General features: G+C 41.6%; 1 protein-coding gene across 2 annotated transcripts; it reads right to left on the reverse strand.

Annotated features, from left to right (window-relative positions):
* LOC139371208 (NLR family, CARD domain containing 5) lies at nucleotides 1-23,432 on the reverse strand. 2 transcript variants are annotated; one of them, XM_071111401.1, is made up of 48 exons: nucleotides 23,341-23,432; nucleotides 22,667-22,982; nucleotides 22,374-22,424; nucleotides 21,756-21,839; nucleotides 19,732-21,463; nucleotides 19,560-19,643; nucleotides 19,354-19,437; nucleotides 19,041-19,124; nucleotides 18,811-18,900; nucleotides 16,803-16,853; nucleotides 16,548-16,577; nucleotides 16,335-16,418; nucleotides 16,135-16,218; nucleotides 15,856-15,945; nucleotides 15,480-15,560; nucleotides 15,268-15,351; nucleotides 15,067-15,150; nucleotides 14,867-14,956; nucleotides 11,619-11,663; nucleotides 11,470-11,526; nucleotides 11,262-11,345; nucleotides 10,983-11,066; nucleotides 10,786-10,875; nucleotides 10,620-10,679; nucleotides 10,346-10,429; nucleotides 9,985-10,068; nucleotides 9,734-9,823; nucleotides 9,561-9,626; nucleotides 9,208-9,294; nucleotides 4,813-4,896; nucleotides 4,614-4,700; nucleotides 4,208-4,267; nucleotides 4,045-4,095; nucleotides 3,844-3,927; nucleotides 3,653-3,736; nucleotides 3,457-3,540; nucleotides 3,285-3,368; nucleotides 3,119-3,205; nucleotides 2,959-3,042; nucleotides 2,753-2,854; nucleotides 2,566-2,649; nucleotides 2,011-2,094; nucleotides 1,800-1,883; nucleotides 1,592-1,675; nucleotides 1,413-1,490; nucleotides 1,219-1,302; nucleotides 1,051-1,134; nucleotides 1-913 (listed from the first exon to the last, which is right to left on the reverse strand). In XM_071111401.1, exons 2-48 carry the CDS (start codon nucleotides 22,962-22,964, stop codon nucleotides 832-834), a joined length of 5,571 nt encoding a protein of 1,856 aa, XP_070967502.1. In that variant the 5' UTR covers nucleotides 22,965-22,982; nucleotides 23,341-23,432; the 3' UTR covers nucleotides 1-831. The 2 variants fall into 2 exon arrangements, with proteins under 2 accessions (XP_070967502.1, XP_070967511.1); XM_071111410.1 differs by having other exon boundaries at nucleotides 22,667-22,967; nucleotides 23,341-23,403.

Here is a 23,432-nt window from a genome sequence, read left to right on the forward strand (position 1 = left end):
ACATTTCAAATGAAGGCACCCAGTTTATTTCCCCTACTGATGCACAATATAACAACATCCTGTTGAGTATTGCCATCTAGAGGTATGTTCAGATAAAGAAAATCACTATTTACATGGAATATGAAAAAGACGTCTCACACTTTATTAGACCAAAGTGCGAGATGTGAGATTAAAACATGAACATTACAAAAACAAGTGTGAGGAATAAGAAATAAATTAGCAGATGAGCAGAAATACATCTAATAACATAACAGTGAACCATGAGCAGTGACATTAGAATCCAGCAGTGCAAGAGAACTAAAGTGTAAGAAATAAAAATCACACCAAGCAGTGGCTTCCATCAGAAAAACAATATTTCAACTCTACCTCAATGCTTAGTTAACATATGGGGAGAGATCAACATCACATAAATAGTTCAAGTTTTACAAACCAAGATAGAGAGCGGGAACACCTGAAGCATAAACTTGAGTTATTAGTTTGTCATTTGCTCACGCTTTCTACCTGAGGTGGATATTTGTTTTTAGCAAAACACAAACAATCAATAAATTCCTGATTCAAAATCAATCCAGAAATAAATACGAGAGTGGAAAGAGACTATGAGCCGATTGTCCAGGAAGAGGAAGGAAGATGTATAAAGGGAGATTTGTCTCTTATATCTTCTTACCAGGGTTGGAATAAAGGTTCACTGTTCCTCCTCCTCCTGGATGATATTATTGTTTGTTTGAATTTGATGACATGTAAACAAAATCAACTTTAAGTGCATAAAACAAAAATAAAAGTGCAAGTTTACTGTTCTGCTGACACACTGAATGAGTGAGATTAGATCTTAGACTATGTGGAGGAGAAGTTGAGCCTCTTCTCCCTCTGTCTCAGTTTCTGGGCATCACTGGTAGAAATAAAATTCCTCCACAGTCTGGTCAAACACAGAGATAGGACATTTTTACAAATGGCATTGCACACAATAAATAAAGGCAGTATCCAAATTAATAGCCAGTATAATACATTTATACAATTGACAGTTTACCAACAAAAAACTTCCAAGTTGTTTACCTGATCACTTCAACTGATGGACAAGACTGTAAGCTTCTGGCAAGTGCCTCTGCTCCAATAGTGCTGATACTGTTAGACTCTAGACTAAAATCAAAGACATAAAAAACACATCTGATTATAAAATCCTTTGAAAACATGTCAATGTAAAAGCGTACACTTAGCACTCACTCAAGTCTCCTTAGCTTCTGGCATTGTGGTAAAACCTCGGCAAGCTTCACTGCGACATCATCTCCACAATCATTCCACGCAAAACTGACAAAATGGACAGGGAGTGAAAAAGGGAGCGAGGAAACATGGTCAAATCAGTCGTGAATATTCGGATCATGATGAATATTGCTCTTTGCTGTCTGGATTTCCCTTACCTGACATCCTCTGCACAGACACAGTGAGCCAGGCTGTCAGCCAGACCAGCAAGCTCTGAAGTCCCTATGGAGGTCAAGCTGGAAGACAACTAGTACATTAAATACATTAAAAGCTTGTCTCTTGGGCAGGGAATACACAGTATCTATTATAGCGGATTACACATAGATATATATCTTACTGTATCTTTGTCAAATACTTCATGGAGATCAAGGCTTTGGAGATACTGACAGATCCTTTTGTACCAATCTCGTTCTCTGAGAGACTTTTCACAAAATCACAACCATGAACATAAACAAGGGTTAGGGTTGCAGTTACATGGCATAGAATCAATAAATAAATGTAACATGACCCAAACCACACACAAAAACTGATGGTAATAGACTTACTCTAGAACCCTGAAGTGAGTGAGAGTGGGCAGAACTTGTCCCATCTTGGCAGCACAGGCAAGGCTGAGATTATTCCTTGACAGACTGGGATATAAAGTCATAGGTCAGACGGTACATTGTTTGCAGTCAAAATTTAAAATGTTATTTTGGTCATTGTGAAAGCCCAGTGGAAATAGGGCACTTTGGATTGATAGTTCGGGCTTGGCCTTACTTGAGCTCCTCCAGTGCTGTGCAGGTTGTCAGGGCCTGGACCAGCCTCTCTCCTGCTTGGTCACTGATGCAGTTCCCTGACAGGCTGAGACACAAAAAAGGAAAGAGGCTGGTGGTGTGTTTTATATAGTCTATAGAGATATGGACCAACATTCTCCATCTTCTAATCATTGAGAGGAACATGTGTCCATTTCATATCATATCTCATTGTGTTACAGCAGTATGTTTCCTCTGCAACAGTTCAGGAAGTAGAACAAGCTGAACTTTGTGATGGAGAAAACATAATTATATAATGATGTTGCAATAACAAATAAATCAGCACTTTGAACCAGCTTTATACCTCTCTGATGATACATCTACAACTGTCTGCCTAAATCCCACACACACCAATGTTGAAGCCCATTGGAATATTAGCTGACACTTTGACACGTTCTAAGATCAGGTCATGTGACAGATTCCTGATGCATATCTTAGCTTCATTTGACACATTAATGATGCAGTCTATTTTTTGTCCAGGGCCATTCCCCATCCATTCCTCCAGTCCAATAATCCCTACCTGATCTTCCTCAGGCCTGACCAGGTGGGCAGGTGTTTGATAAGCTCCTCCACTCCATTATCTGAAATCCTCATCCCATCCAACCTGCAGGCCAGACACACATTGACAATACCACATCAAACGTGATGTCTAGTCCATGCAGAAGTCAGATACTACTTGACATTTGTGTTATCGTGGTTCTACTCACTCTAGCTCCTCCATCCCTCTGAGCCCCTCCAGAGAGGCCAGCAGGACCAGAGTGGCCCCCACCCATGGGGATCCAGTCACCATGGTAACTTTCTTATTCAGACTACGGGGCGGATCACATATCATTGGTAAAGATAACACTCTACACCAAATCTGTCTCAGGCACAGCAAAGCCCACTACATTCTCAGTCAGGAAGCTCTACTCACTTCAGCCTCTTCAAGGAGGTCATAGCATGGAGACCTTGGGCCAGGCACACTGTGCTCTCCTCATCCAGCTGTACAGAGTCAAGGCTGTGGACAGGATACAGATATTTAACTCATGCCCTTAATAATAATAATAATAATAATAACAATAATAATAATTTACCTGATCCCTTCCAGAGAGAGGCACCGTCCCAGCCCTCTCACCAGCTCCAAGGCCCCTGCTGGTGTCCAACCATAGCAGAGGGACAGACTAGGGGACAGAGGGCACAGCATTAGTATTGTTGTATCACTGGCCAGGTGGTTGAATACAAGGATACAAGAGTTCTTACTTGATTGTTCTGAGATGAGGAAGGTTTTGGAGTGTTCTGGTCAGAGCTACAGCTTCTCTGTCAGTAATCATATGACCAGACAAACTGAGGGAGACAGGAGAGAGTGGTGACAGGTCAGGGTCAGGAACGAAAAATAAAAAGTAGGCATAGGGGATGAATGACAATCACTTACTTCAAGCTCTCAATGCTTTTAGCCTGCAACAACCCCTCGGCAAGGAGCAATACCACATCTTCAGAGGTTTCTTTTGTTTCAAGACTAGGAAAAAATAAAATACATGTTTTTCATGTGTAGCCTAAGATAGTCATCCTCGGTCATCAAAACTCTGTAAAGCCTTTCCAACCCCCAAAATCCATAACTTCAGCCTTACCTGAGTTTCCGCAGACTAGCTAAGGATGGTAGGACAGAGCAGAGGAACTCTGCTCCCACTCTACCAATGCTGTTGTATGACAAACTAAAGAGGAAAATAAGAAATATGTATAACTTAAAACTAAATTAGACATTAGAATCACTTTCACTACGTCCGAAGTATTGCCAGGTCTGTTTCTCACAGATACTTACTCTAGTTCCTGTAGCAGAACACACCTCTGGAACACAGTCTGCAGAGACACTAGGTGGTGCCCTTGCACTGCACAGTTTACCAGGCTGAAAGACACAAGAGGCAGGAGATATGATAGGGAGAGCTCAAATGCAGTAACCAGTTCTGAGCCAGCTCATACACATTCCTGTTGATGTAGGAATACTAGAGGAAGATACTTTCACCTTATGGTCACCGTAGACAGAGAGCCAGACATGTCTGTAGAAGTGCCACCACTGAAACTCAAATAAAGGCAGCTCAGTCAAAACGGAAAGTGTGTGTTATCTTTATGTTCGCATCTAAAAAATTATTTTGGAAATAGACAACGTAATCGTCTTTCAGCTTTACCTGGTAGCAGTGGGATTTTGGCATTCTTCCAAAGTAATGTGTACAGTGGAATTATTGACCCTGCAAAACAAGTTCACACATCCATTATGCATGTCATGTTCTATTTTCCTATACTTAAATATGACCTGATGCCAACATGAATGTCCGAATGCCAACATTGGTTGGCGCAGCGATTGGCGGAGCGCTCTAAATCACTGCATCTCAGTGGAAGAGGCGTCACTGCAGTCCCTGGTTCAAATCCAGGCTGTATCACATCCGGCTGTAATTGGGAGTCCCATAGGGTGGAGCACAATTGGCCCAGCGTCGTCCGGGTTTGGACGGAGTAGGCCACCATTGTAAATAACAATTAGTTCTTAACTGACATGCCTAGTTAAATAAAGGTAAAATAAAAACAATGATTTCTCACCCGATGGTGTGTATGTTGGGGTTCAGGTTCAAGCAGCAGGAGAGCAGGTTTACAGCTGCTTCTGCTGTGATCCATGGCTCCTCAATACTGATGGGAAATTAATACAGAGACTTAACTTCGAGGCATTACACACTCATGCAAGAAATCCCACACACAAATACACAGGCACCACATGCCATTCCCATATCCTCCTCCTCACCTGATATAGCGTTGGACGTGACCACACCTCAGCTGCTTCACCAAGTCTTCAATCACCTGAACACTCAGTCCGTTGTTTCTTATCCTTAAGTAAATCAGAGTAAAAAAGGCACTCATTTTGCATTCAATAACTTGGTGTGTACAGTTGAAGTCGGAAGGTTACATACACCTTAGCCAAATACATTTAAACTCAGTTTTTCACAATTCCTGACATTTAATCCTAGTAAAAATTCCCTGTCTTAGGTCAGTTAGGATCACCACTTTATTTTAAGAATGTGAAATGTCAGAATAATAGTAGAGAATGATTTATTTCAGCTGTAATTTTTTTCATCACATTTCCAGTGGGTCAGAAGTTAACATACACTCAATTAGTATTTGGTAGCAATGCCTTTAAATTGTTTAACTTGGGTCAAACATTTCAGGTAGCCTTCCACAAGCTTCCCACAATAAGTTGGGTGAATTTTGGCCCATTCCTCCTGACAGAGGTTGTGTAACTGAGTCAGGTTTGTAGGACTCCTTGCTCACACACACTTTTTCAGTTCTGCCCACAAATGTTCTATAGGATTGAGGTCAGGGCTTTGTGATGGCCATTCCAATACCTTGACTTTGTTGTCCTCAAGCCATTTTGCCACAACTTTGGAAGTATGCTTGGGGTCATTGTCCATTTGGAAGACCCATTTGCGACCAAGCTTTAATTTCCTGACTGATGTCTTGAGATGTTGCTTCAATATATCCACATAATCTTCCATCCTCATGATGACATCTATTTTGTGAAGTGCACCAGACCCTCCTGCAGCAAAGCACCCCCACCCTCGTGCTTCACGGTTGGGATGGTGTTCTTCGGCTTGCAAGCCTCCCCCTTTTTCCTCCAAACATAACAATGGTCATTATGGTCAAAAAGTGCGATCTTTTGTCCCCATGTGCAGTTGCAAACTGTAGTCTGACTTTTTTTTATGGCGGGTTTGGAGCAGCGGCACTTCCTTGCTGAGTGGCCTTTCAGGTTATGTCAATATAGGACTTGTTTTACTGTGGATATACAGTGCCTTGCGAAAGTATTCGGCCCCCTTGAACTTTGCGACCTTTTGCCACATTTCAAGCTTCAAACATAAAGATATAAAACTGTATTTTTTTGTGAAGAATCAACAACAAGTGGGACACAATCATGAAGTGGAACGACATTTATTGGATATTTCAAACCTTTTTAACAAATAAAAAACTGAAAAATTGGGCGTGCAAAATTATTCAGCCCCTTTACTTTCAGTGCAGCAAACTCTCTCCAGAAGTTCAGTGAGGATCTCTGAATGATCCAATGTTGACCTAAATGACTAATGATGATAAATACAATCCACCTGTGTGTAATCAAGTCTCCGTATAAATGCACCTGCACTGTGATAGTCTCAGAGGTCCGTTAAAAGCGCAGAGAGCATCATGAAGAACAAGGAACACACCAGGCAGGTCCGAGATACTGTTGTGAAGAAGTTTAAAGCCGGATTTGGATACAAAAAGATTTCCCAAGCTTTAAACATCCCAAGGAGCACTGTGCAAGCGATAATATTGAAATGGAAGGAGTATCAGACCACTGCAAATCTACCAAGACCTGGCCGTCCCTCTAAACTTTAAGCTCATACAAGGAGAAGACTGATCAGAGATGCAGCCAAGAGGCCCATGATCACTCTGGATGAACTGCAGAGATCTACAGCTGAGGTGGGAGACTCTGTCCATAGGACAACAATCAGTCGTATATTGCACAAATCTGAGTGGCAAGAAGAAAGCCATTTCTTAAAGATATCCATAAAAAGTGTCGTTTAAAGTTTGCCACAAGCCACCTGGGAGACACACCAAACATGTGGAAGAAGGTGCTCTGGTCAGATGAAACCAAAATTGAACTTTTTGACAACAATGCAAAACGTTATGTTTGGCGTAAAAGCAACACAGCTGAACACACCATCCCCACTGTCAAACATGGTGGTGGCAGCATCATGGTTTGGGCCTGCTTTTCTTCAGCAGGGACAGGGAAGATGGTTAAAATTGATGGGAAGATGGATGGAGCCAAATACAGGACCATTCTGGAAGAAAACCTGATGGAGTCTGCAAAAGACCTGAGACTGGGACGGAGATTTGTCTTCCAACAAGACAATGATCCAAAACATAAAGCAAAATCTACAATGGAATGGTTCAAAAATAAACATATCCAGGTGTTAGAATGGCCAAGTCAAAGTCCAGACCTGAATCCAATCGAGAATCTGTGGAAAGAACTGAAAACTGCTGTTCACAAATGCTCTCCATCCAACCTCACTGAGCTCGAGCTGTTTTGCAAGGAGGAATGGGAAAAAATGTCAGTCTCTCGATGTGCAAAACTGATAGAGACATACCCCAAGCGACTTACAGCTGTAATCGCAGCAAAAGGTGGCGCTACAAAGTATTAATTAACTTAAGGGGGCTGAATAATTTTGCACGCCCAATTTTTCAGTTTTTGATTTGTTAAAAAAGTTTCAAATATCCAATAAATGTCGTTCCACTTCATGATTGTGTCCCACTTGTTGTTGATTCTTCACAAAAAAATACAGTTTTATATCTTTATGTTTGAAGCCTGAAATGTGGCAAAAGGTCGCAAAGTTCAAGGGGGCCGAATACTTTCGCAAGGCACTGTAGATATTTTTGTATCTGGGTCTCCAGCATCTTCACAAGGTCCTTTGCTGTTGTTCTGGGATTGATTTGCACTTTTTGCACCAAAGTACGTTCATCTCTAGGAGACAGAACGTGTCTCCTTCCTGAGTGGTATGACGGCTGCGTGGTCCCATGGTGTTTATACTTGCGTAGAATTGTTTGTACAGATGAACGTGGTACCATAAGGGCGTTTAGAAAATGCTCCCAAGGATGAACCAGACTTGTGGAGGGCTACACTGAGGTCTTGGCTGATTTCTATTTGATTTTCCCATCATGTCAAGCAAAGAGGCACTGAGTTTGAAGGTAGGCCTTGTAATACATCCACAGGTACACCTCTAAATGACTCAAATTATGTCAATTACCCTATCAGAAGCTTCTAAAGCCATGCCATCATTTTCTGGAATTTTCCAAGTTGTTTAAAGGCACAGTCAACTTCGTGTATGTAAACTTCTGACCCACTGGAATTGTGATAAGGTGAATTTTAAGTGAAATAATCGGTCTGTAAACTTTTGTTGGAAAAATTACTTGTGTCATGCACAAAGTAGATGTCCTAACCGAATTGCCAATAGTTTGTTAACAATTTGTGGAGTGGTTGAAAAACGAGTTTTAATGACTCCAACCTAAGTGTACGTAAACTTCCGACTTCAACTGTACATTTGTGTGGCTCACTCCAGGGTGCGTAATGAGGACAGGGTTGTCAGGCTGTTCTGCAGAGCCAGTAGGCCTTCTCTCTGCAGGGTGTTACAGAATAGCCTACATACAAGACAGAAAACACTGTTCCTCACCCTGCATCATTACCCAGAATCACATTATCCTCTCCTCATATTGTCAGACACTGCACTTCTGTAATTTTGTCAATTTCAGTGGTATCAAATTTGACGAGCTGCAGGTTAATTATCGCAAAGGTCAAGCCAAGGTTATTATAGTTTTGTGTTTTTTAATTTGAGTTAATTTCTATTCGTATTTCAATTATTATTTGAAATTCAGTTTAGTTTTAGGTCATTTTCAGACCTAATTTGCTATTTTTTCTTTAGTTATAGTTATATTTCATTTTTATATTAATTTGTTTTAGTTATAATGTTAAGGACAGAAAGCATGTGTGGGAGGCTTGGAGCCATTTGTGTTGTGTAATTTTATGCGTGGGGTTTAGGATTTTACCTCTTGCAACTGGAGGGCAGTAGGCTAATACATAAGGTGATGGGTAAGGTCATAGGTTAGGTTTAAATTAAAGTCAATATCAATGTGACTTGGATTTAAAAGGAATACTGGAGTAAAAAATATGTTGGACAGAAACTATCTCGCCGACGTTTACACCAATACAATGCTTTTTAACTTTAGTAGTACATGTTAGAAGAATCAAATTAGCTAACTAGCCACTCTTTTTCCCTGTTAGCTAGTGATTGTGATTCACAAGCTAGGCCTATTTGAAACATTGCTATCTCCTCGTTGCATTTACCTCCTGGTTGCAAAAACCCACCAAGGTCTTGAAAACCTCATTAGATTGTTTTGCCCAAAGTTGAAGAAAAAATAAAACTGAGCATAATTCATGATGTTTCTATTTTAGTTCATTTTGGAGTCAAATGTCATAGCTTCAGTATAGTTTTATTTATTCAAACCGATTTGTTAATTATTTCATTTCTGTTTACTAAATAGTTTGTTCATGATTTGTTTTCGTTTTCATTTACTATAATAACCTTGGGTAAAGCAATTCTCCCAGTCCCATTCTCACCTCAGCTTGACCAACTGAGCAGCACAGCGTGTCAGAATCTCTGCTAGTCTCTGCAGATGGTCAGCCCCAAAATGACACTCTCTCAGACTGCAGGGTTCAGGAAACATGAAGTAGAGAGAGAGAATGAGAAGGTGAAAGACTGAAGAGATAGAGGTCATGCCCATGAGTCATATGGAAGAGGTTTGATATAATTTATACAAGCAATCCTTTCAGTTTCGATATGAGTTTTATTTTTCTGGGAGCAAAATAAACAATGCTTCCTGTTCCACTAGCTAAATGAGTTTACACTATGGTGTTTCTGTGACTGCTTTAACTGATTTTATGAGTAGAAAGTAGTAGACTTGTTGTCCTACCTCAGAGTTTTGCCACAGTCACTGTCCTGTTCAAAGCGGATGACTGACCTCTCCTCAGTTCCCAAACTACAGACAGACATAAAAAGTGACACAGACTTTAATACTATATATATGGGGGTCTAGACAAGTAAATGTTCAGTTTGCCAACATGGTATTGTTGAATATAATTTTACCTGACTTCAACTGCAGCCACCTTCTCACAGGTCATCACTGTGTTCACCAGGTAGAGCGCCCCCATCTGGGTCAGTCTGTTATCATTAAGACTGTAGAGAGAAACACATACAGCTGTACAAGCAAGCACAACTAACCTCCACAAAGCTAGAACAGATGCATCTGCTAGCACTCAGGGAGGCAGACCAGCACTAGTGGTAATGGAGTTCACTGTATGGACTGAAGGAAGGACGGGTGTTGCAATGAGTCTTACTTCACTGAGCTGGCAATCCGCAGCCTTGGCAGAGAATCCACAAAGCTCTTCACTCCCTCGTCTCTCAGGAGGTTACTGGATAAACTGCACCGTTGAAAATAATGGGTTATTATCCATTATGAGAAAGGTTGGTTGAAAATGTATTGAAAAACAGCCACAAAATACACCCTAAAATGTTCAGTGATGGAAAACACAGTTTGACCATTGGTTGGGGCATATACTCTAGTAGTGTAAGGTATTTATGGGAATACAGTGCAGTAGTTGCGAGTACATCATTTATAAGCACGGCTATTTTTGCAAAAATTTGGGCAGTGACCCAGGGACAGGGATGTGTATTAGGGAAAGGGACAGGGACACTCACTCCAGGTCAGACAAATGAGGACACTGCTCCAGGATCCCAGAGAGTTTCTCCACATCCCCACTGCTCAGTGTGTACTGGGTGAGTCTGCAGAGGTGGCAGAGAGATAGACAGACAGACATGAGGTCAGGTTTTAACCAGGTTAGAGAGAAGAATAACTGTATGTGACTGATTAAATACAGCTTAATTAACCTACATTAACCTAAAACCTTATTTCTGTAATGTAATATAACATTTTTATACATGGGAACAGTATGAGCAGATAAACCGCATTCACCTGCAAGTTGCTTGTTCTGCTTTCATGTTGACAAACTTGATGAACGCTTCTCCTTGGGGCCTTAGAAGTACATCAAAATGTAAGGTAATTTACCTAAACACAGTTCATACTGTGCATATAAACCCAAATGTATGAACCACATGAATGAATGATGAGCCGTACATACCTGAGTTCCACAGCTCTGACACGCTGACAGTCTATCAGAGATCTGACCAATAACAACACTCCGTCCGTAGACATCTGGACATGGCTCATACTGTGGGAGGCAGGGAAGAGGGGCGGAAGAGAATGACGAGAAATTAACACCTTACTGGTGTTGTGGCCCTGAGATTATCATTACTGATCAGGGTGAATAATTCTCACTTGAGCAGCTGAAGAGATGTCATCTTAGGCAGGATATTCAATAGATTTTCAATGGCATCGTCCTTCAGGGATCCATGGGAGAAACTGAAACAACAGACCGGCAGAATGGTTTTAGAGGATTGAGAAGGAGGAAAACATCATACATGTAACACACTAAGAAGAAGGAGGGAGTAGAACATAGAAACTATACATAGATATTGCACAATACAGTATATTATAGGTAACCATGAAAGACAGAGACAGAACATAGACATAATTAGAGGTAAAATAGGAACTCACTCTAGCTTCAGTAGGCCGGGACACTGTACCAGTCTTCTACACAGCCTGGTCATGTCAGTGGGCTGGATATCACTGTGAGTTAGACTAAAAAAAAACACAAGCTTGGGATTATATTGCAGGGTAAAGTGAATGGGATATTAAATGGACAACAGCAATTCAGAAAGTAATTTGCATGTTAAGACTTCTGTCTAAAACTTTAGTGTCCTACCTGAGTTTCTTATCCTGTTCCATATCTGGTGAGGTCCTGAGTGCTTCTGATTGTATTCTAAAATGAAAGTGATTCAGTGAGTTGTTATTTGGACTACACCATCCAAATGAGATACAGAATTGGTATACTGACAGAAACAACTTTATTACCTTTTACTGGAATGGAATTTCAGGAACAGCTTCTTCCCCCCGTGACTGATAAATTTAACATTTGTATAAAATAAAAAAAATACTAATCAAACATAATATGATTTCAATAACTTTTTACCATACCCATTTTACACAAGAGAGAGGATAAGGATATAGACAGATAGAGAGACACAGACAGACAGACATACACGATATATACTGTAGATACAGTGCCTTGCGAAAGTATTTGGCCCCCTTGAACTTTGCGACCTTTTGCCACATTTCAGGCTTCAAACATAAAGATATAAAACTGTATTTTTTTTGTGAAGAATCAACAACAAGTGGGACACAATCATGAAGTGGAACGACATTTATTGGATATTTCAAACTTTTTTAACAAATCAAAAACTGAAAAATTGGGCGTGCAAAATTATTCAGCCCCTTTACTTTCAGTGCAGCAAACTCTCTCCAGAAGTTCAGTGAGGATCTCTGAATGATCCAATGTTGACCTAAATGACTAATGATGATAAATACAATCCACCTGTGTGTAATCAAGTCTCCGTATAAATGCACCTGCACTGTGATAGTCTCAGAGGTCCGTTAAAAGCGCAGAGAGCATCATGAAGAACAAGGAACACACCAGGCAGGTCCGAGATACTGTTGTGAAGAAGTTTAAAGCCGGATTTGGATACAAAAAGATTTCCCAAGCTTTAAACATCCCAAGGAGCACTGTGCAAGCGATAATATTGAAATGGAAGGAGTATCAGACCACTGTAAATCTACCAAGACCTGGCCGTCCCTCTAAACTTTCAGCTCATACAAGGAGAAGACTGATCAGAGATGCAGCCAAGAGGCCCATGATCACTCTGGATGAACTGCAGAGATCTACAGCTGAGGTGGAAGACTCTGTCCATAGGACAACAATCAGTCGTATATTGCACAAATCTGGCCTTTATGGAAGAGTGGCAAGAAGAAAGCCATTTCTTAAAGATATCCAAACATGTGGAAGAAGGTGCTCTGGTCAGATTAAAACAAAATTGAACTTTTTGGCAACAATGCAAAACGTTATGTTTGGCGTAAAAGCAACACAGCTCATCACCCTGAACACACCATCCCCACTGTCAAACATGGTGGTGGCAGCATCATGGTTTGGGCCTGCTTTTCTTCAGCAGGGACAGGGAAGATGGTTAAAATTGATGGGAAGATGGATGGAGCCAAATACAGGACCATTCTGGAAGAAAACCTGATGGAGTCTGCAAAAGACCTGAGACTGGGATGGAGATTTGTCTTCCAACAAGACAATGATCCAAAACATAAAGCAAAATCTACAATGGAATGGTTCAAAAATAAACATATCCAGGTGTTAGAATGGCCAAGTCAAAGTCCAGACCTGAATCCAATCGAGAATACTTTCGCAAGGCACTGTAGATAGATATATACTATAGATAGATATAAATTGTAGATACAGTGGGGCAAAAAAGTATTTAGTCAGCCATCAATTGTGCAAGTTCTCCCACTTATAAAGATGAGAGAGGCCTGTAATTTTCATCATAGGTACACTTCAACTATGACAAAATGAGAAAAAAAATCCAGAAAATCACATTGTAGGATATTTAATGAATTTATTAGGAAATGATGGTGGAAAATAAGTATGTGGTCACCTATAAACAAGCAAGATTTCTGGCTCTCACAGACCTGTAACTTCTTCTTTAAGAGGCTCCTCTTTTCTCTACTCGTTACCTGTATTAATGGCACCTGTTTGAACTTGTTATCAGTATTAAAGACACCTGTCCACAACCTCAAACAGTCACACTCCAAACTCCACTATGGCCAAGACCAAAGAGCTGTCAAAGGACACCAGAAACAAAATTGTAGACCTGCACCAGGCTGGGAAGACTGAATCTGCAATAGGTAAGCAGCTTGGTTTGAAGAAATCAACTGTGGGAGCAATTATTAGGAAATGGAAGACATACAAGACCACTGATAATCTCCCTCGATCTGGGGCTCCACGCAAGATCTCACCCCGTGGGGTCAAAATGATCACAAGAACGGTGAGCAAAAATCCCAGAACCACACGGGGGGACCTAGTGAATGACCTGCAGAGAGCTGGGACCAAAGTAACAAAGCCTACCATCAGTAACACACTACGCCGCCAGGGACTCAAATCCTGCAGTGCCAGATGTGTCCCCCTGCTTAAGCCAGTACATGTCCAGGCCCATCTGAAGTTTGCTAGAGAGCATTTGGATGATCCAGAAGAAGATTGGGAGAATGTCATATGGTCAGATGAAACCAAAATATAATTTTTTGGTAGAAACTCAACTCGTCGTGTTTGGAGGACAAAGAATGCTGAGTTGCAGCCAAAGAACACCATACCTACTGTGAAGCATGGGGGTGGAAACATCATGCTTTGGGGCTGTTTTTCTGCAAAGGGACCAGGACGACTGATCCGTGTAAAGGAAAGAATGAATGGGGCCATGTATTGTGAGATTTTGAGTGAAAACCTCCTTCCATTAGCAAGGGCATTGAAGATGAAACGTGGCTGGGTCTTTCAGCATGACAATGATCCCAAACACACCGCCCGGGCAACGAAGGAGTGGCTTCGTAAGAAGCATTTCAATGTCCTGGAGGGGCCTAGCCAGTCTCCAGATCTCAACCCCATAGAAAATCTTTGGAGGGAGTTGAAAGTCCGTGTTGCCCAGCAACAGCCCCAAAACATCACTGCTCTAGAGGAGATCTGCATGGAGGAATGGGCCAAAATACCAGCAACAGTGTGTGAAAACCTTGTGAAGACTTACAGAAAACGTTTGACCTCTGTCATTGCAAACAAAGGGTATATAACAAAGTATTGAGATAAACTTTTGTTATTGACCAAATACTTATTTTCCTCCATAATTTGCAAATAAATTCATTAAAAATCATACAATGTGATTTTCTGGATTTTTTTTCTCATTTTGTCTGTCATAGTTGAAGTGTACCTATGATGAAAATTACAGGCCTCTCTCATCTTTTTAAGTGGGAGAAATTGCACAATTGGTGGCTGACTAAATACTTTTTTGCCCCACTGTAGATTGATTGATTGATGTATAGATAGATATCCACTGGGAACAGATGTCAATTCAATGTCTATTCCACATTGGTTCAACGTAATTTCATTAAAATTATGTGGAAACAACGTTGATTCAACCTGTGTGTGCCCAGTGGGTAGATAGACACATAGATATATACTGTAGATAAATAAAGAAAGAAAGAGAAATAGGGGAAGTGAATACCTGACATTCACTTCGCTCATGTTCCTGTGTGAGCAGAGCGTGTCAGCTAGCAGCACCACCCCTTCCATGCTAACTGCATTCTCACTGACACTACACCAAATAGAGGGTACAAGCACTGGTTTTATGGCCAGAAATAGCTTTGAACAAAAAAAGCTAAAGCAAACGAAAGGGAGGATAGGTAAGTTCTAAGAAATTCTTACTTGATTTCCTGGATGTTGCTAAGCTGAGGTAAGAGGTCTAACAACTTCTTTAGACCTTTGTTTCCCAGAGAATTGTTGGAAATACTGAGAAAGGCAAAGAACAATTGGGGGTAAACAGACACAAACAGAGAAACTTTTCACAAACCAACTCTCTAAAACTTTTCACAACCTAACTCTCTTTTCACAACTCAGAGCACTTACTCCAGCAGAGTCAGAGCAGAGCAGTCCGTCAGATTCTCACACAGATGGTCCAAGTGAGGGGGAAGAAGAGCACAGCCAATCAGACTGTACACAGAGGGGTTAATGAGAAACGAGGATGAAAAGAAGAGACAATATCGTATAACATTATAACCATTATCCATATTGTTATACACAGTGAATACAGTATATAACAATTTGTATATTGTACATACCGAAGTTTCTTAGACATCTCAGGATGTTGTTTCTCTATCCCCCCAGCAAAAAGTATAGACACACGCACAGGGTCCTGCAGGCTGTCATGAGGAAACATGGGGGAAATGCACATCAGTCAGTGTTAAGGTAACATTTTCAGAGCATTCTTGTACATTATAAAAGGCACCACAGTATCGTAATTGATTGCTTGTTTATAATGTCTGGTTTGGGCCTATCACAAGCCACTTGACAGAGACACCCTCTGAAGTGTGACGCCACCAGGAAGTAATGAGGTAATGTGCTGGTTTTAGTGTGGTTGTAGTTTACACACAATAAAAGGGATGCAGTCTATATTGGGTCGATCTAAGAAATGAAGGGGTGTTATGCACAACATACCTGATGTCCACTTGAACCACATCAGGACATACAGACAGGAAACTGGTCAGAACCATCAACCCATCAACAGATATGGGAATCTCATTCAGACTGTAAAGACACAACCAATTATTAGGCTACATGACTGGGTTCAAACATAATATATATATATATATATATATATACATATAAAATAAAAAAAAATAAAAATAAAAATATATATATATATAAAATATAGGACAGGCACAAGATCATGACTTTATCAAAAGTCGAACACTTGAAATTAATGATCAGTCTTACACAATCTGTTTGGAGATGTTCAGCTCCTGTAGAGACTCAGTCAGGGCCTTGAGAGTATCATCCTTGATGTCGGCTCCTGAGAGACTGCAGGGGTTACAACATAAAGCCAAACAGAAAGTCAGATTGTCTTAACTTATTTTGTGTCTTTATCCACAGTCTGATCTGACTTGTTCAAGGACACTGGGTACATATTCACTTACTCCAGGACAGAGAGACCAGGACATCTCGCTAGCAACTGACACAGTCTGTTCATCTGGTCAGTAGTGAATCTGCAGTTCAACAGGCTGGATGACACATAAAGAGACAGGAAAAAAAACAACAGCAATGTTACTCAAGGAATTCAGAAGCTCAATTGAAATATACATTTATAAAAGCCTGGGTTCTGTATAAGAACAACATTGAGAATATCATACCTGACAGTCAGTCCAGTTTTATCCATAGAACTTGAGACAATTAGAAAGGCAGAGAAAAGGGGTCAGGTTGATTGATACAGTACAGATTTCCATAAATGTAGCATAGAAAAACAATGAAATAAATGCAACATTTTCTCAAAGAGCTATGAAACATGAGCTTGATTTTCATGGGCCTGTTGGTACACCAAACACCAAAAAATAAATGAAAGTTGCATATTCTTTTATTTCACCTCATTAAAACTAATTGAAACTCACCATTTCATGTCTATGCTTGGGACAAATAGGACACTGACGTCCTTCATTCCCCTGCAAAGACAGAGAAAAACGTGGTTTACATCCCCAGTATTTGTTTTTTCAGTTACAGTGTCTTCAGAAAGTATTCACACCCTTGACCTTTTCCACATTTTCTTGTGTTACAGCTTAAGTTTAAAATATATTAAATTGAGATTTTGTTTCACTGACCTACACACAATAGCCCATAATGCCAAAGTGGAATGATTCTTTTAAAAATGTTTACAAATTAATATGAAATGAAGAGCTGAAATGTCTTGAGTCAATAAGTATTCAACCCCTTTGTTATGGTAAGCCTAAATAAGTTCAGGAGTAAAGTTGCATGGACTCACTAGGTGTGCAATAATAGTGTTTAAAATGATTTTTGAATCACTACCTCATCTCTGTACCCCACACATATAAATATATGTTCGGTCCCTAAGTAGAGCAGTAAATGTCATACACAGATTCAACCACAAAGACCAGGGAGGTTTTCCAATGCCTCGCAAAAATGGCACCTATTGGTAGATAGGTAAAAATAATGGTGAAGTTTTTTAATTACACTTTGGATGGTGTCTCAATACACCCAGTCACTACAAAGATGCAGGCGTCCTTCCTAACTCAGTTGCAGGAAAGGAAGGAAACCACTCAGGGATTTAACCATGAGGCCAATGGTGACTTTAAAACAGTTAGAGCTTAATGGCTGTGATAGGAAAAACATTTGTATGGATCTGTCACACCCTGATCTGTTTCACCTGTCTTGGTGATTGTCTCCACCCACCTCCATGTGTCTCCTGTTTTCCCCATTAGTCCCCGGTGTATTTATCTGTGTTCCTTCTCTCTCTGTGCCAGTTTGTCTTGTTTTGCCAGGTCAACCAGCGGTTCTCCTAGCTCCTATTTTTCCCTGTCTGTTTTTTCCTAGCCCTCCTGGTTTTGACCCTTGCCTGTCCTGACTGCCAAATCCGCCTGCCTAACCACTCTGGCTGTTCTGACCTCGAGCCTGCCTATCCCCTTGTACTGTTTGGACTTGGACCTGTTCACTGAACCCCTGCCTGTCCTGACCTCGAGTATGTCTATCCCCTGGTACTGTTTGGACTCTGACCTGGTTTATGAACTCTCGCCTGTCCCCAACCTGCCTTTTGCCTACCCCTTTTGGTGTAATAAATATCGGAGCTCAACCATCTGCCTCCTGTGTCTGCATTTGGGTCTCACCTTGTGCCCTTATAGGATCAAAAACATTGCAGTTATTCCACAATATTAACCTAAATGACAGAGTGAAAAGAAGAAAACTTGAACAGAATAAAAATATTAAAAAACATGCATCCGGTTTGCAAAAAGGCACTAAAGCAAAACAAAAAAATGTATGTCCTGAATACAAAGCGTTATGTTTGGGGAAAGTCCAACATGTCACGAAGTACCACTCTTCATATTTTCAAGCATGGTAATGGCTGCATCATGTTATGGGTATGCTTGTCATTGGCAAGGGAGTTTATTTTAGGATAAAAAGGAACGTAATATAGCTGAGCACTGGCAAAATCCTAAAGGAAAACCTGGTTAAGTCTGCTTTCCAACAGACACTGGGAGACAAATTCACCTTTCAGCAGAACAATAACCTAAAACACAAGGCTAAATATATATATATACTGGAGTTGCTTACCGAGATGACATTGAATGTCGCCGAGTGGCCTAGTTACAGTTTTGACTAAAATTGGCTTGAAAATCTAAAGCAAGACTTGTCTAACAATGATCAACAACCAATTTGACAGAACTTTAAGAATTTAAAAAAGAATAATGTGCAAATGTTCTACAATCCAGGTGTGCAAAGCTCTTAGACATTACCCAGAAAAACTCACACAATTAAATCCCTTTTAATCCCACCTTGTAACAACAAAATGTGTAAAACGTCAAGGGGTGTGAATACTTTCTGAAGTATGCAGATTACAACTGGAGGGTCTATTTGTAAACACTGGAAGTGTCTATTGTTTGAACTCACTCAGCATAGAGTCCCTGGATGGAGGGGCTGGAAGTGATCTTCTCTAGAAGGATGTAGATACTCTCCAGAGAGCAGCCATTCTTCCCCAACCTGAAAACATACAAAACACATAGGCCACATTACTAAAGTGCAAGCTTGCTGAAATGTAGAACTAAGAGACACTTGTAATATAAATAGATGGCTAGGATCATGCAACGCAAATTATCCAGTCAAGGAAACAATAAACTCACGAGACAGAGGCCAGACTGGGCAGCTTGGGAAAGATGTCAGCGATCTCCCTGACTCCTCTGTCTGTCAGGCTGTTGTCACTGAAACTGTCAGACAGACAACACAAATCACATTATACAATGCAAAACCTGTTCGATACCGAATCAGACCAACTGTACTTTCATGGCAAATAAGGTACTGCATCTTTAACCACGTTTGGTTAGATCCTGATAAAAGGGTTTATAAAATCTTGAAGTGGTGGTAATAATCTTTGGTTGTTACGGTAAGTAATAATAATATTATTATATTATTATTATTATTATAATAATAATTTACTTGAGCTCTGTGATCTGTGGACAGCTCTGCAGGGCTCTGGCAAGTTTGGCAGCTCCCACATCAGTGAGGTTACCACAGATAAACCTGGGGAAGAGGAGCAGAATTATTCACATCACACTTTGACAATTCGCGTATACATCCACACACAAACAAACAACGTTGAAAGTTGATCATTTCAAAACTGAGTGACTCAGTGAAGGACTCACTCAAATCTTTTCAGGGTTGGTAGTCTGGGAAGGATGCAAGAAAGTTTATCTGCAAATCTGTCATCATACTTACGGCTTCGAAAACTGAGGGATGGTTAAAAAAATAGGAAATTAATTTCATGCAGGATTATCCTTGTTTAGTACACAATATAAAAATGAGTCATGAACTCACATTAGAAAGTCGATGTGCTGGCAGCTGGGTAGAATATCGAGACACTCCAGCTCCATAGAACAGGCTCCAAAGTCCAACCCGATGCCCACTCCAGCAGACGAGACGACAAAGGCCAGGGCATCCAGATCAACAGGGTTCAATGTGATGTTCCTTAGTTCGAAGGAGGGTCGCGACCCCACCATCTCCCTGGCCAGTTGGGCATCCTGGGTCTCCTGGACACAGTGGCACAGCTCCACCACCTTGGGCCCAGTCAGGTTGGTGCTCATTGCCAGGCTTCGGAGCAACTTGCGAACTAGTGCCAGGCGTTTCTTCACCCACGCCACAGCCCCATCTCCCCGAACAAGCTGAAGCAGGTAAGAGAAGCAGGCTGGTGCAGCAAGCCCACAAACATACAGATGGAGGGAGTCAGTGAAAACCGTCTTGGGGTTTGATTTCGTGGTCCAGCGGGTCTTGAGGGTGAACTTCTTCCTGAGCTGGGCCTCTGTGATGTCGTCGCTGGTCATGATGTGTAGCGCGCCCAGAAACTCTTGCATGGTGAGGTGCATGAATGTGTAGCCCTGGCCTTTAGATCCATCCTCATGGGTCAGGTCCACCTGTGAGAGGAGACCAGCCTTAGTGGCGAAGTCCACCAGGTCTGGTGGAACCTCTTCAGACAAGAACACGATCTTGCTCCCCTCCAGGCCCCTCATGGCCAGGCGGCCCAGCAGTGTGACCTCTGCCCTGTGACTCTGCAACAGGGGTGTGCTGCTCCCTGGGCATCGGCTCAGAAAGGCACAGAGGATCTGGAGGTAGACCTGGGTGAGGGTGTTTGGAAGCTGGGGTAAAAGCTCAGACCCACCACTGGAGAATATGTGGTCCAGGCACACACAGCAGATATGGCAGAGGGCTGGCAGGTAACACATGGTGAGGAGGTGGTGGTTGGCCAGTAGATGACTCACTGCCTTCTCCTTCAGATTCAGACCCTTGTCCTGGAAGTACTGTTCAGCATATTCTTTAACACTGCGCTGGTTGAAACCTAGCAGCTCCCCAATGCAGTCCACAGAGCTCTCCAAGTCTGTCACATCCCGAGGCCTACAGGTAATCAACAGAGTGCATCCTGGGAGGATTCTGCGACTGCACAGGCCTGAGATCAGCTCTGCCATGGGGAGTGGGCACAGTGGGTCAAATGAGCTGTTCAGTTTCCCTGAGTGGGTTATTTTAGTGTGAAACTCATCGTAGCCATCAAAGATCAAGCATATTTTCTCAGGGTTTTCAAGGATGAAGTCAAGTACAGCGGTACACTCCTCCTCCCCACCCTCTGGTGGGAGGAAGAAGCGAAAGAGCAGCTCCTTCAGAGAGAGCGGCCGAGCCACAAGGTTGAGCTGGCGGAACTCTAGCAGGATCAGTAGGTGAAAGGAGGGAGAGGCGTCCTGTGTCCATTTCTGGCCAAGGCAGTGCATCAGTAGTGTCTTCCCTGACCCTGCCTGGCCTAACAGCAGTGTGACCTGGGCTTCCGAACCCAGGAGGGAGTGAACAGTCACCCTGTCTTCCACAGTCCCCTCCTCGTCCCCCTGTGGAAGCTCTGAGGGGCTCAGAGCTCCATCAGCCCTGTCTCTGGGTCTAACATGGGTTCTGTGGCGAAGGCTAACCCAGGCCTCTTCCAGACGAACCTCCTTCACCACACCCTGCATCACCCTCTCCCACCTCTGCAGTAGAAATCTCCTCACAGCAGCCTTGTAGCTTTCTACGTGGTCTGGACATACAAAGAACATCTTATAAAATAACACACAACATACTCATGACCTGAACAAAGCTACATGACTACACGTTTATGAGGCTGTTCATGACTTTGTTTACAAAATATATTTTGTGACTGTGTACTAATTTCGAATCAAACAACTTTCATAAAGTGAAGACAAAGATACCTCTGTAAACTGAAATGTAGCTCACACAGTATGAAAGTCCTTTAAAATTGAAACTCCGTAAGAAATCTTACTGAGATATGCTCCTAAAAAATTGGGTGTCATGAAAAGACTGGTACTTACCTATTCGTGGGCGTTTTACACACCAACCTTGAGATGCTATAGACTCATCAACCAGGGTATGGCTGTTGTTTTTAATTACTTCTTCTGAGAAGAAAACAAAATGGAGAGAACCCAATAATGGACATATAGGGGAAACCCAAGAAAATATGAAGAAGCGCAGTGGTTAAACAGAATTGCATAAGCATTGCATAAGACACCCTTCTCCAAGGCCTTTTGGGGGCCCCTAAGCGAGATTTGGCTAACAAAATTACTAACAAAATCAATGGGGTCCCCCCCGGAGGTCAGGGCCCCTGGGCACGTGCCCTGCATGCCCATCAGTATTGGCCATTAGTACACATTAGTACAAGTTTAGATAGCTGGCTAGACTAAGTTACCAATCTAAAAACAGCTATGTCTAAGACAAAACCACTATTTTCCATACATATTCAACTATGTTAATGCTGTTTTTAGTGTGTTATCTGCTGTTGGACCTTCGACCCATTTCTTGCCTGAATATCACACAGAGGTGTCATCTTACACAAAAAAATGAAACACTTCATATCCCCTTAAATTATTATGGAAAAAGAGGGTCAAAACTGACTGAACAGCTGCAGTAAAACGTGATTATTGATTGATTACCTGGATCACAGAGGGATAGGGCCTCTCTTGCCAGTGTAGGCCAAGGATCACCTGCACAGTCAAACAAATCAAACTTCCAATATGGGTTCAAACTAAGCCTAACTCTATCCACAGAGTTACTGCATTGTCAGTGGGGTGTTTATTGTTTATTGTTGGGTGTCAACATTTGAGGGATGGAAATGGAAAGGAAACCCCACTCTGATATCAACATCTTCCCCATAACTGAATAACTAGGCTATAGTGTGGATATTCTGGATGGTCAGTATGGGCAGGCACCACAATGTCTTACTCACTAGTCACAGATCCGGTCACAGACATCAGCCGAGATTCCAGGCGCATTGGCATGTCGCAGTGCATGCAGACCATTTGAAGAAATTGGCGGCACATAGCAGGGTCTGCTGTGCTGAAGTAACCCAACATCTCCAGGATGCGTTCTCTGTGACTGGCAGCGCGCACGAGCCGTTCCCGCGCTCTGCTGTCCATCATTTTATAGAGTTTGGAGAGAACTGCATCATCTTGATAGCCCAGAATGTCTGCCAGCTCATGGGTCTCTTGTGTTAATACACTCTGGACATCTTCCTCTGCTTCCATCAGCTGTACAAGTTTAGGCTACATTTTACAATAACATAAATGTCAGTTTGATTGTGTTATAATCTAGTTATAGATTAAACGTAATCTCAAACAATTTCACATGGAGCAAAGCTAAATAGTTACACTGCACGTTCCCAAATACATTGGCTTGCTTCACAAGAAAAGACCATGCACCGTAACAATCTGCGTTGTTTTGGGTGCACGTTTGGATCGGCTGCTGAGTAAATTATAATCTAATTCGACAAATCTGCTTTGTATTGGGCGCGCGTTTGGATGGGTTGCTACGTAAAGTATAGCCTATTACTATATACAAAGTCAATTAACTATTTACCTTTTTTTATAACCAATATAAGTGTATGCCAAAAGTATAATTTACCAAATGTAGTTGTTGGTCGTTGGTCGCATCGCTGCAATAAAGTGAAACTCAAACCAAATAAAATGCGTTTACTTTCAGTTTCGTTTTTGAGT

This window comes from Oncorhynchus clarkii, chromosome 2 (assembly GCF_045791955.1).
Source record: "Oncorhynchus clarkii lewisi isolate Uvic-CL-2024 chromosome 2, UVic_Ocla_1.0, whole genome shotgun sequence".
NCBI lineage: Eukaryota > Metazoa > Chordata > Actinopteri > Salmoniformes > Salmonidae > Oncorhynchus > Oncorhynchus clarkii.